Raw genomic sequence first — 12,306 nt, 5'->3', positions numbered from 1 at the left:
ACCCCCATTCTCTAATTCTCCTGCCCAAAGGCTGGCATAAAACCAGGAATGCAAATACCCTTTGGGAAGGATGAGGGCACAGGCCAATGCTCAAGAGCACCTCCTGTTAGTCTCCTTTTAGGTGACTTGTGAGTGCAGCCACGCTCATCACCTGTGTCACCAGGTGGCTGCAGCAAGCGCCCAGTGTGCTGCAGCTCAACTGGCTCACACAGCTCGTGGTGTCCCTGTCCAATTCAGCAGCAAAACTTGTCTGAATACAACCGACCCTGAACCCAGGACTCTGGCTGTCCCTGAGTGACCCCGGTGAGTGATGAGGTGGGCATGGTATGCACTGATTTTCTCGGCTCCTTTATAGAAAAGGCAGTGCTTTAAGGCAGCTGCAGAAGTTAAGTTCTTCGCATCTTTACTCATGAAATTCCTTCTCCTAGTAACTGTGTGCAGACCTAATTCAGCTCTGCACAATAGCCTCCCACTGGCAGTACAAACCAGACCCACTGGCAGGTTTTACACAGTGACACCATAAGGTTTCCCCACAGCCCCTTCCTAGGCACTTGCTACATGCATGAAGGGAACGTTCCTATTTGTGGCAGACCTCACAGGGGTTACCCTGTAGCCAAGAGTAGGCCAGGAGCTGCAGCCCCTGCTATTGCTACCACGGACCCTCCACTGCAGCACACGCCAGCCCTCGCAGCTTGGCTGAGCCATCAGCTCGCCTGGTCACAAAGCTGCACTCTGCCCAGGGAAGCAGGGGCTCAGTGCTGACAGATGGCATCTCTGGCTGCTTCTGCATAAAGGGCCAGGCGCTGCCCTTGTGAGGAGCCATCCTGCCTGCAGTCGGTGAGATCAGGACCTGTAGGGCAGCATGATGGAGACCAAACAAATTCAGTTCTTCTTGCAGATCACTACTGCTCTCCAAGCACTTCCTCAGTGATAAACCACCACTAACCTTGTGCACACTGGGTAACAGAAGTGACTGATGACTACCCAAGACACTTAACATTAAAAGAAAACTCTGCTTTAAGCAATTTCTCCTCAAAAAAGGCAAATGATTTGACCAAATGTTGGCAGTAAGTTTTTTTCTTCCTAATAATCATGGAAACCCAAGCTGCTGTCTGTTGTGGAAAGCAGTAGGTCACAGAAGTTTCAGTAAACTTAACTGCACTCCTTAATAATTTTATTAGGGCACAGGAATCAGTCAAACCTTGTAGCACTCCTTTTGTCTTCCTCCGAAATGAGCAGCCACACAAAATCAGCATAACTCATGCGGCCTTCCTTCTGAATTTCATTTCCTCTGGAAAACACATGAAAAAAAAAAAAAGGCTCCTAAATACTCAGAATGTTATCAACACATTTTTTAAAACCCCTGAATAATTTGTGAGAGAAAATGGGACATCACTGCCCATTCAGCCTGTATTCTTTGCACTCTACAGCAACAGTCCTTCTGCCCTTCCCTTCAGACACAGCGTTTGCTACCTCGCTTGCCGTATACCCTCCCACAGCAAATGCTGGGCTGTTTTATTTTTTGGAGGCTTTGTACTAGTGCTCTCCAGCTATCTCTGTGCTGTGTGGGGCACAAACACACAGTGCCTGCATGTTCCCACCGGCTACAGACAGTTTGTTCTACAATGAGGTGTGTAAATGATCATCCTGTGGGATTTCTAAAGATACCCAGAAGTCCCACTCCGTTTTCACGCAGCTCCAACCGGAGCACCATGTTGGAAACCATACTGAGCAGTGGGATCTGAGAGTATCCTGCATTTCTAATCGGCCTGACAGAAATTCACTTCCATTCCCAGCCAGTACACTATTCCTCACCTCACCACAGCGCCGCTGAATATTCGCTCGATAATCCTGCTCGATAAAGCTGGAAACAAAGAAAACAGAGAAAATGAAGCTACAGGTCACAGGGATAACTACATGCAGTTGTTTATGCTGAACCCACACGAAGTAATTTTCCATTGCTAAAAGAAAGCTCTACCTACACCGCCTGCCTAGCCACTTTACAGGTCTCTGTTTCACAGCATTTTGTACAAACCAAAGATTATACTGCCAGTGTGTCTGCCTTTGGATCCTACCAAGCACTGTTATATCCTGAAAGTATGGTAACTGTATGGGATGTGGCTTGTTGCACATGGGCAGTATTGCTCCCAGTTCGCTGCAGGAGGACTGATAGAAACAGACTACTTCAACGTGTACTGCAAAGGGCGTTCAGCTATCAAGCAAAACCCACACATCAAAACATTTGTTAGCAGAGCACAACGTATGGCAGTCCTGTGGGGACTGACACCTCCCCTTCACACCACCCCTTCTCCCTTCAGCTCCACAGCATGCAGTGCTCCCAAGCCTCCTGTGTAACAAACACTCCACTCCCACGCTCCAGCCTCCCCAAAGGGACCAAGTTTCAGGCAGCACCTATCTGAAGCTGGGCACTCCTCATCCTCAGCCCATTCAGGCCTCAAATCAGCCTCCTGCCCCCTGTGACTGCCACGCTCACCCAGAACCCCCATGGCCTTCCCACAAATGCCTTCACTCGGAGGACACGGGCCACCACACCACTCCAACACACATGCATTCCTACAGCATTGTCGTTCTCACATCCCTTTCTTTCTTCCTTGTTTCAGCCCACTAGGATCTTGGCTCCTACAAAGCATTGTGTCCCCCCCCCCAGACCTCCAGCAATTTCTGGCAATTTTCACACCTCCAGACCCCTGCAGCCCAATGCACTGCAACACCTTATCCCCTGGCACCTCCAAATCACATGTGGTGTCCGAAGATCTCCTGTTTCTCCAGGCCTGACCCTCTGTCCCAGAGCTACTTCCCCCAAAAGCGCAGCAACCACACAGAACTGTTTCAGACAGCTTTGTCTTCACAATCAATGTGCTGGTCAATAGCTTGAGCTCTTGTCCAAGACACTAAATCATGAACTGTAACTGTAAGTGTATGGGCATATATCATGCTCCAAGGTCACAGACAATCTTAAACACAGCCAAACTGACTGGGTGCCTCCATCTAGCCCAGCAAACTACCCATACAAACCATAACCACAGGTTCAGTGACTCTTCACCAGCATACTTTTTCAGCCTCGAACCACTTGCAGAGCACAGAGGAAGTGCCTTTGGATTATTCAACCCTTTGTGGATTTTTATCCCATTAATTTATCCGTCACACTCGAACCTCTGAAAATTTTTAGCTTCTGCTCAACTTGAGGCAAATAGTTCCAGACTGGACTTGAGAGACAGTCTCCAGAGTGCATCTGCAAACTGAAATTCATCAAGCTCCGAGAAGCCTCTGAAATTTCTCTCATACACAACAAGATTGCATTTCAGCAATCTTGAAAGTTCATGTGGGCTTTTCCTCCTTGTCCATAGTTCAAGTACCTGCAAAACCCTCAGCAAATAAAAAGGTAGTTTCAGGGCATTATTTCTAGATTGTCCTTCTGGCAGTGACCCACTGTAGCTCCCTCTCTAGCTACTCAAATGGCAAACAGTACCTACTGCATTTCTCTGTGTTTAAGCCCCTAAAACTAGGTCTGTAAATCAGCATTTGTGTAAGAGAAGGATGGCTCCACTTAATTTTTTTTTTGAGGCATCAAATTAACTGCATTAAAGCTAGGCTTTACTCTTTAGTAGGAGCATTCTATTTTCAGCAACACCTCCTCCCACCGCAGCTTGCAGGCAGCATACCTTGATCACTGTACCTAGCCAGATCCTTCTGGCTGATATAAAGGTCATGGTCAGTGTCCAGCTCCCAGAATTTACAGTATATAACATAGAAGTGCTCATAGGAGAAATAATCTGTGATCTGATTTATGTCATCCTCTTCTTCCAGGAGAGCAAGAGTCTGAAACAGTACAAATAAAGTGGGAAGTTAAACCTAGACAAAAAAAGCATTTCAGCAGCTCAAGCCCCTCAACCTCTAACGAAGCTGGGTGAACACTGCTCTGAGAGCTAATCCAAAACGTAGCCGTTCCCACTGCAGGAGATTTTGTTGCTGTGTGTGATATTTAACAGGCAGTCACAGAGCATCTAGCTTGACTATCCTGGTTAGCATACGTGTAGAATACTTTTGCCAGTCCTATGAACAATTCCTGTTAATTTTCAGCTGTAGTGAAGAGTCATGCAGAGGAACAAGAACACAACTGCTTTCTCAGCTGGGATCCGTTATTTGTGAACTATCTCTGACCTGTACCAGAGGCTCCTGGAGCCATTTACCACAGCAAATCCACAGTTCTCCACAGCAACTGAGATATATCTTGATCCTGACACTGCACACATCCCAGTGTGCACGCCTGGACAGGGGAAGGAGGCAATCACTGAATGTCCTGGGCTGTTGCTGACAGGAATCAGTCTGCTTTAACTGGGACAGATTTCCAACCAGAATGTTTGTTACCATATCTTATTAAGAAACAGTTAGTGACAACATCCTTGTTTCATTCCCACTTTACAGCTACCTCTGTCCTTCCCTCTGCTCCACTTTCCCACTGGCAGGAGGGTGTCCCATGTTCACCTGTGGCACCCCCCTGCCTGTCCTTCCCCTAGCACTGAGGCTTGGACGGGCACAGGACTGAAGGGAGTACTGATTACTGGCTGATGGGATCAGTGGTGCAGAAGAGGTCTGAAAGGAGGCAGAGCATGAATTCATGCCCAAGGCTTTCAAGAAAGCACACTATGTCTGAAGGGGCCAACAGGATGCAGCAGGGAGATGTCACTGCTTTAGCTGTGTCTCATCTTGACCATTCAGCCTGAAGACTTATGGCTTTTTAGGTTGGGCTGGAGCTCAGCAGCCTTGTACAATTTTAACCCAGTGCTCTTTTGGGTAAAATATACAAAGAACAGAGACCCTTATCCTGAAACCTTTGTCCAACACCCCCTGCTTTGATACATCCCAGGGGCTGTAACAAGTGCCATGCTTCATTTGTCAGTTTTTCTGGAGAAGCCTACTGCAGAATTAGAAATCAGTACAAACTGGATGGTGCATCCTGAGATGCACAGCCTTGCAACCACACAGCACAACATGCCTGACCAACTGTCAGGCGGCTGATTGCCAGCTGAGAGGCAGGAAATTGGCTGTCCTACCCACCACAGATCATAGGCAATCCACCAGCTATTCTTGGCTGCTCCACGAGCCACTTAACATAGGTGCACTGCTGTCCTGCTTCCCTTCCTCTTTGGCTAGATCAGGAGCCAAGAGCCAATCTGCCCGACGTAGCTTCAAAGCGGGTGCACACTGTCACCCTTCTGGCATATCTTCTGGCCAGTACCCTCTCAGCTGCTCTGGTTCTTGTACTCCTCTAATCTCGACTCCAGCACAACTCCTCCACCAGTTCTGGCCTGATTCTGGCACCGAGCATTTGGCCCACCTTGCTACAAGCCAGGCAGTTCCCTCACTACACAGCATACAGGAACAGGAACACAGGGACCTGTGCATTCTACATCTTCTTCAGGCAGAAACCAACGTACTTGCAAGAAGTTGCTTTTCCTCAGCTCTGTTAGAGTGATCTTCCCAGACCAGGATCGATTGACTGTGTAGAATATTCTCTGTATAACCTGCAACATAAACAGCATTCTTTGAACCAAGTCCTTAAACACAGCAGTTAGGGAACTGAAAGAGAATGTTTATTTGGTTTATTCACTCATCCTAAGGAGACCTCTTTTTGAAAACCATTTTTTTGTACATGCTGTTATCCTTAATTCACTATGCAGTTTGAAAGTAACATTTATTTCTGAAACAGTATTATCCATTTCCACTCTGCAAATATTTTCTCTGCTCTTAATTCACATCTTTGAGCAAGCAGATGCATTATTTATGTCAAGTAATATGTTCAAAGCGCAGACAAATCGCTCAAACAGTTTCTCACGCTTTAGGCACTGCAGCTCCCACGATCTCAACAGATAGCGTTCTGCATTTCTGAAAAAATCGGGACTTTTGAAGAGGAAACAGGACATGTAGATGAAAGCAGCAAGTGTTGTCTGACCTATTGTGTCTGTAACAATGCCTCATCTTCTTGGTGGCTCCACTCAAAGTAATCAATAGAGATTATCTGGCTGCATTTATCTTGGATGTGTTTACATCATTCAACTCCTCCACTGATCTACCTCTCAGGAAAGCGGATGAAAAGCACTGTAGGGAGTGCACACGCTCCTGAGAACTCAAGGGGAACAGTGCTCAGTATGAGGCCGAGCGCTCACAGGGACCTAAAGAACAAGTTGAACCCTCCCTGGTACACCCCTTGTTAGCAGGCCAAGCATCAACAACATGGAGCAGGGAAAATGCAAGGGTACGAACAAGTGCATGCAAGGATAAACTTAGTGTGAACGAGATCATACAAACCACTCTGACATCTTCAACATGATAAATTAGAAACCAAATTAATGACTACCAGCACTGAAGTCTATGGACTTGTCAACAAAACATAATGCAAACAAACCTGCGATGTCTCTGACATGTTGACATTTTATCCTAGGATTTTGGTAAACCTTAATAGCACGTGCTACTCCAGCGTGAAAATTAACTTTACAAAACTTGGATATAATAAGGGATTAGATCTAGTTAACAGATAGACTGGGACTGGTTTCTTTCTGAGCCTAAGCGTAGTTCTGAGTGGGCTATCACCATTTAAGGGCCGTGTTTTGACTCAGTCACACGAGGACAGGTTCTTAGTCCAGAACAGATTTGGAAACAAGTATGAGATCATTCCTAACAGTCTGCTTTGAATACACGGATTGGTGAAGCAGTAAACATTGATGAGCACAAATAGTTTTGGGAGTAACAGGACTGATTTGAGGTCTCAAAATGTATCCCAAAATGAGAGAACTAGCAGACAACTTAGCTCATCATGATACCTGTTGGTGCCTATCCCGCTCCTTAGAAGCCTACATAGGGATATGGGGAGGTATGGGACAGCAGGAGAACTTTTTGTCCCTTAAAATACAAAACTAGAAGCTGAAATCAGCCTACTTCAGACTGACATGAGTTTTTTGTTTGTTTGTTTGTTGTTTTTTAATAAGTACTCCTAATTATTAAGCAACAGAACAACTTTCAGAGAAACACAGCAGGATCTTCAATCAAGGATGGATGTCTTTCTAAAGCTGGATGTCAATTCAACTAAAAAAAATATACGTCCTAACTATAGCAATCACTGAGCAATGTTCTATAGCCCATGCAATGCAAGGGTTCAGCCTAGGTAACGACAGGGGTCTTTTCCACTTTTAAACAATTAAGAAGCTGTCTCATTCTTCTTCAGTGCCACTGGCAGCCACTGCAATTCTGGACTATTTTTGAACTTTGTTTGGCCTTTGCTTCCAGGTTGTCAAAGAGTTCAGTGGCTGAAGAGTGTCTTGCCTCATACATGGCTCAGTACCACACCTGTCAACTCTGCAGCAGTTTGCAGCGATACAGGCTTCTCACACCATTTCAAGGACTCAGAAATAAAAGTCCCACAACAGAAAAAGGACCCCCTAACTACCAACATTTTTCTTTTCCTCTGCTGGCTGGCTAATAAAAGACAACAAAGTATCTCAACACAATGTTGGTGACATGCAAGAAACCATTCTTCTATCAGATCAGATTGATAAAGATGTGTCTTCTGCTCTCTCCTCATACACCAGGCATACAGAGCAAAAATGTCTTCTTTACCATGTCTGGTCACTCAGCGCAGGTTTTATTATTCAAGTAACAGTCCAGTTTCAGTGGGTAGTACAGTGTCTATGTATGTATAAAGTATCATTGCTTCTCTCTTTGCCAAGTTACAAAGACAAAGCTGTCAACAACAACAAAAGCATTTTGAAAACATCCTAGGGCATTGTCACACAGCCTGAGACGATCTGCAACACTCAAGCCACAGCCAGTGTCTGCTGTAACAGAAAATCAATTCCTGTGGCCTCCCTGTTTTGTCTCTCACGGAGAGCAACAGCTGCGTGATCGCAGCTGCACCGTGAGCTTCGAAACCAGGCCCCAGGCGCAGGCTGCTATGAGCAATTCTGCTCAGCAGCTCTGACCTTACTGAAAGCCATGACTCTGGCTCTGTTCTGCCCAGTGTGGAAGGCTGTTTATTCCAAATTCATAAGCCTTCAGAAGGGGAAGCCCCTTCCCTATCTGCCCAGTCCTGGCACGTAATCTACATTCAGGTCCAAAACCACTGATAGGTCAGTTCTAGACTTTTTCACCAGTCCTCCCACAGAAGGGAAACAACACCATTCTGGGAAAATAAATAAATAAATAAACAAATAAAAATAAATCAAGGCTTTATTAAACCCTGCAGGCCATCTTCACTTTCCACATTCAAATTGGTAATACTGCATGAGCTGAGCATTTTTCAACAAGCAGGAAGTTTTTCCAAGTTATTTTTATTTGCCTCAGCAACAGCATGCAGTGCTAACATTGAGCTTTCTTTGCACACTCTGGGAGAAGTCGCATTTTAAAGCTTTCATATTAAATGTCTCATGATATTCTGCGCCATCTTCACCAGCTTCAGGAGTCTGCTGAAAAAACACAAGTATTTTAGTATGCTGGCAATACAACAGCTCGCATATACTGATGCAGATTAAAGTACCGCTTATTGTATCCAAAAGGCACCTCTAAAAGGTGCAAAAAAAGGCAAAACAAAGAATTTGAAACATCTTATCCATACTAGACTGTTAGCTTACTCCCAGGTGATTTCAACCAAGCGATGCTGTATCCAACAATGAACACAAATGCCAGTGTCTCCTTATGGCCCTCATCTGCAACACAAAAATAAAATGTAATTCCTGCTCTTGCAGCAAATACAGCACTGTCACTATAAGTGTAAGGCACTCTACCTTGAAGGGATTGAAAGGATCCAAGCAGTCTCAAAATCCAAGGACAAAGCTGTTTCCTTCATTACCTCCCGGTGGAAATGCTGAATTTCATGACATTAAAGACAGAAGTGCCAAACTGTCTGTGGGTGGAGATGTGAGAAATAGGAATTCCTGGTGTCAGAGAGAAGAGCCACTGCTGCAGTGGGCCACGTACTGTCACTCCACATGGGAACAACCTGACCCAGTGGACTGTATCTCCTGAGGTCTTGACTCTGCTCCAACTCAGTGATCTGGCCAAGGCCAAACACAGAGCTCAGAAGGAACGTGTCTGTCAGCACAGACACCCAGAACAGCATTGTCCTGCCAGCATGAGGAGTCTGCGAAAGACACTGCAGCTTTGTAAGATTTGCTGCCACACACCATCCACCTCAAACACCAGCACCATCATTTCCTGGGTGCCTGAGAGCAAGCTTAGACGGCCACCACTGTCAGAGTATTGTGCATAAGGGTTTCTAAAGGCTCTCAAGCTGAAGTAAGGAAGCACAGTGGAGATGAGCAGAATCAAGAAGCACTGAAGAGCTTTATGTACACACAAAGCATACAGTTCTTTGACCAAATTTATGGTGGTCACACAGGACCTCATTCAGACACAAGGGAAGTTGTAGAACGGAACAGATGTTGCTCTTCTTAGTAGCAGCCTGGACTTCAGTTATCTTGAAGCAGAACCTCAGCTTCACATGGCTGATCTCTCAGACCAGAGCATGCACAGCACCTGGTGAGGTCCAGAAACTACAGCAATTCATCCATTTGTGTGCCTTCATCATCTCCTGGACATTGTTACACCTACTCTGACCAGGTACTATGCTTAAGGTACCTTGTTGCATGGGGACTGAAGGTGCTGACAATACACCGGTGTTCACTGTCGTATTCAAGCACATGTAGACATTCGAAATTGTTTCTTATTAAAGATTTTCATAAAACATTAGTGTGATGGTTCAGGACATGCCCAGAGCAACCGAGTGTTTTTCTGCCATCTGCTCTTTACAGGAAAGGGACAAGCTTGTGCCTGCCAGTAATCTCTCAGCTGCCAACACGTGGTGCAGCTGGCCCCCACGCAGAGGCTGGCAAGCCAATAGGAGGCAGCTCTCTTTAGGCCTTTCTTTATCTGAATTTGTTATCACTGCAGAGATAAAACACCCTATATTTATACCTTTTATTCATATTCATACCCAACATGAGACAAGTTAGAGGCTTAAAATAAAATCCTGGAAACTTATTCAGGTAAAGCACAAGTCCTTACTGCAACGTTAGAACAAAGCTACAGAACAACAAACAGTAGTCACAAAAGCTCAGCAGTTCAGAAAGACTAGACAGGCTTTCTGGCACATGAGATGCAGGAGGGATGGACATTGGTATAAAAGATGCTTTGTACCATGGAACAATCTGATTCTCCGTGCCTAAATGACAGAAATCTTCAAACATGAGACCTCCCATATTTGGTCAGTCCAGCAGAACTAGGGGTAACTTAGCAGCTCTCGAAGACCAAAGAAGGACCACTCTTATGTTCCTTCATCATGATTAAAGGCCAAAAGTTGTTTTTAAAGATTTGCTTAAGGCCAGAAAGAATGACCATTACCCTTTTGACTGACCACTTGACTGACACAGACTGAATAATTTTTTGTTTTGAAGTAGTTCTTAACAAAACTCATTGCTAGCAATATGAAAAACACAGTTTTTTAAGTAACTGAATGATCTGCTGATGGGAACAATGACAAGTAACAAAGGAGAATTGGTTCAGCAGTGTCACAGGTGATCAAAGAAGCCAGCCTACCGTTGTAATATACCGGGAATGGAACTCCGGAGCGTCCTTCAGGAACGTCAGGCCAGGATGCGTTTCTACCACATCCTGCAAGAGCAAATAAAATGAAACATTTTCTTCTCCTTTTACTTAATGTTCAGATGTTACTGGGTTTACAAACCAATACTTTTGCTTATTTTTGAAACAGTATTTGCAGCATTAACAAAAAAATATTAAATGATATCTTTTAATCTATAAAGTGAACCTTCTAGAAGTAAAAGCAGAATACATGTTCTGGGCAATACGCACCTGTTGGGCCATTTTGATTTACTTAAGGACAGAAAAACAAAGGAAGAGAGTTAGTGAGAGGATGAAAACTCATTTTTAGTGAATGAGACAAAAAATTAGATTACCATGCAACCATCTCTTCAAAACCATTTTTCCATTCATTGAAGATATTAATATTTGTCAGAGATAAGTGTCAGAAATGAATTTTCTTTGAAAGGCTAAAAAAGTTGCTTTTCATGTCCTCTACAACAATGACAGCGCTTGTGAACCTTAGAATGCACACAGATGTGACCAATGCTTTTCCAAAATTTACTTGTATAATGTATGGAGATTTGTTTTTCTCAAGATCAGCTTTTTGTAAGCCAAACACTCACTCGTGATGCCAAATCTGCCAAGAAATGCATGACCAAAGACGTAAAGAAACTGCTCAGATCTTGAATGAATCACCTCAGGTCCTATATGCATCAGAATGTCTGTGTAATTTTGGTATGTCTGACTCCTCTACTCCTTAAGAGGTGTTCAGAATTTTGCTCTGTTTATACCATGATGTGGCAAAGGGATAGAGTAGATACAGTGCCCTTAGGGGTGTAATATGACCAGGGTTTTGGCCAGTCTAACTTGACGTCTAATACGATGGTGTCGTATGGTATAATATTGCTAGTCTCTGGTTGACTGACAAACAAGATTGTACACGCCTTTGGCTGAGCCAGCAGCTAAGAAGCAGAGCTGCTATCAGCCAGGAAAGGCAATACGCCCAGTGGAGAAAAGGTGAGAAGTAACATGAGAAAATTTACCCGTCAGTCCCAGTTAAACTTGTCTGAGACACAAACGTCCAGTGCAGACAAAATCTTTCCCCAGTAAAGCAACTAAAACATGGGTTTTGCACAGAAGGCAATAGAGTGTGTTAAATCTAAGAATATTATGGAATGGCTTCAAAACAGTATCAACAGATAATCAGAGGAGCAGATGGACCTGATTTACAGAGAAACTACAAAAAAGATAAATCTATCCAGTGCTTGCCTAAATGGCCACAATACTTTGCTTTCATACTTGCTTTGTTAAAAATATGACACCTGAATTAAAGGGAAGGAAAGAAAGAAATTAAATTAGGATGCATAGAGTTTTGCCTGAATATCAGGAAGAAATGAAATCAGGATGAGGAGACTTTAGCCTGAATATTAGGAAAGGTATCATCAGTGTAATTTATGTACTAACAGGTGCAGAGGCAAACACAGAGCAACTGGGACGGCAAAACTTTCTGCACAGATTTCCAGGGGATATTGCACCTGATAGCCTGGCTCAACAATTCAATTGTAATTGCAATGTCAAGCAACCCACCCAGGTGCTGTTCAACCAAAGGTCTGCGTATCCTTGGAAAACATTTAAAGACACGAGAATAGAACATTTACAAAAGGAACACTGCTCCCTGTCCCCAGCAATTCA

The 12,306-nt window shown here is 44.4% G+C and overlaps 1 protein-coding gene across 6 annotated transcripts in view; it reads right to left on the bottom strand.

Moving 5' to 3' along the window:
- Positions 1-12,306, bottom strand: part of PPP2R3A (protein phosphatase 2 regulatory subunit B''alpha) — a 53,339-nt gene that overhangs the window by 12,812 nt on the left and 28,221 nt on the right. For all 6 annotated transcript variants that reach the window (XM_068692788.1, XM_068692790.1, XM_068692792.1 and 3 more), the window contains 5 exons: positions 10,609-10,683; positions 5,460-5,546; positions 3,684-3,840; positions 1,816-1,864; positions 1,202-1,291 (listed from right to left, as the gene is read on the bottom strand). In XM_068692788.1, coding sequence (XP_068548889.1) covers positions 1,202-1,291; positions 1,816-1,864; positions 3,684-3,840; positions 5,460-5,546; positions 10,609-10,683 — 458 coding nt within the window. The remainder of the gene's footprint in view (positions 1-1,201; positions 1,292-1,815; positions 1,865-3,683; positions 3,841-5,459; positions 5,547-10,608; positions 10,684-12,306) is intronic.

Source organism: Anas acuta, chromosome 9 (genome assembly GCF_963932015.1).
Source record: "Anas acuta chromosome 9, bAnaAcu1.1, whole genome shotgun sequence".
In the NCBI taxonomy this organism is placed as follows: Eukaryota; Metazoa; Chordata; class Aves; order Anseriformes; family Anatidae; genus Anas; species Anas acuta.
The sequence above is the reverse complement of the archived record's forward strand: the minus strand, read 5'-3'. Positions and strand labels throughout refer to the sequence as shown.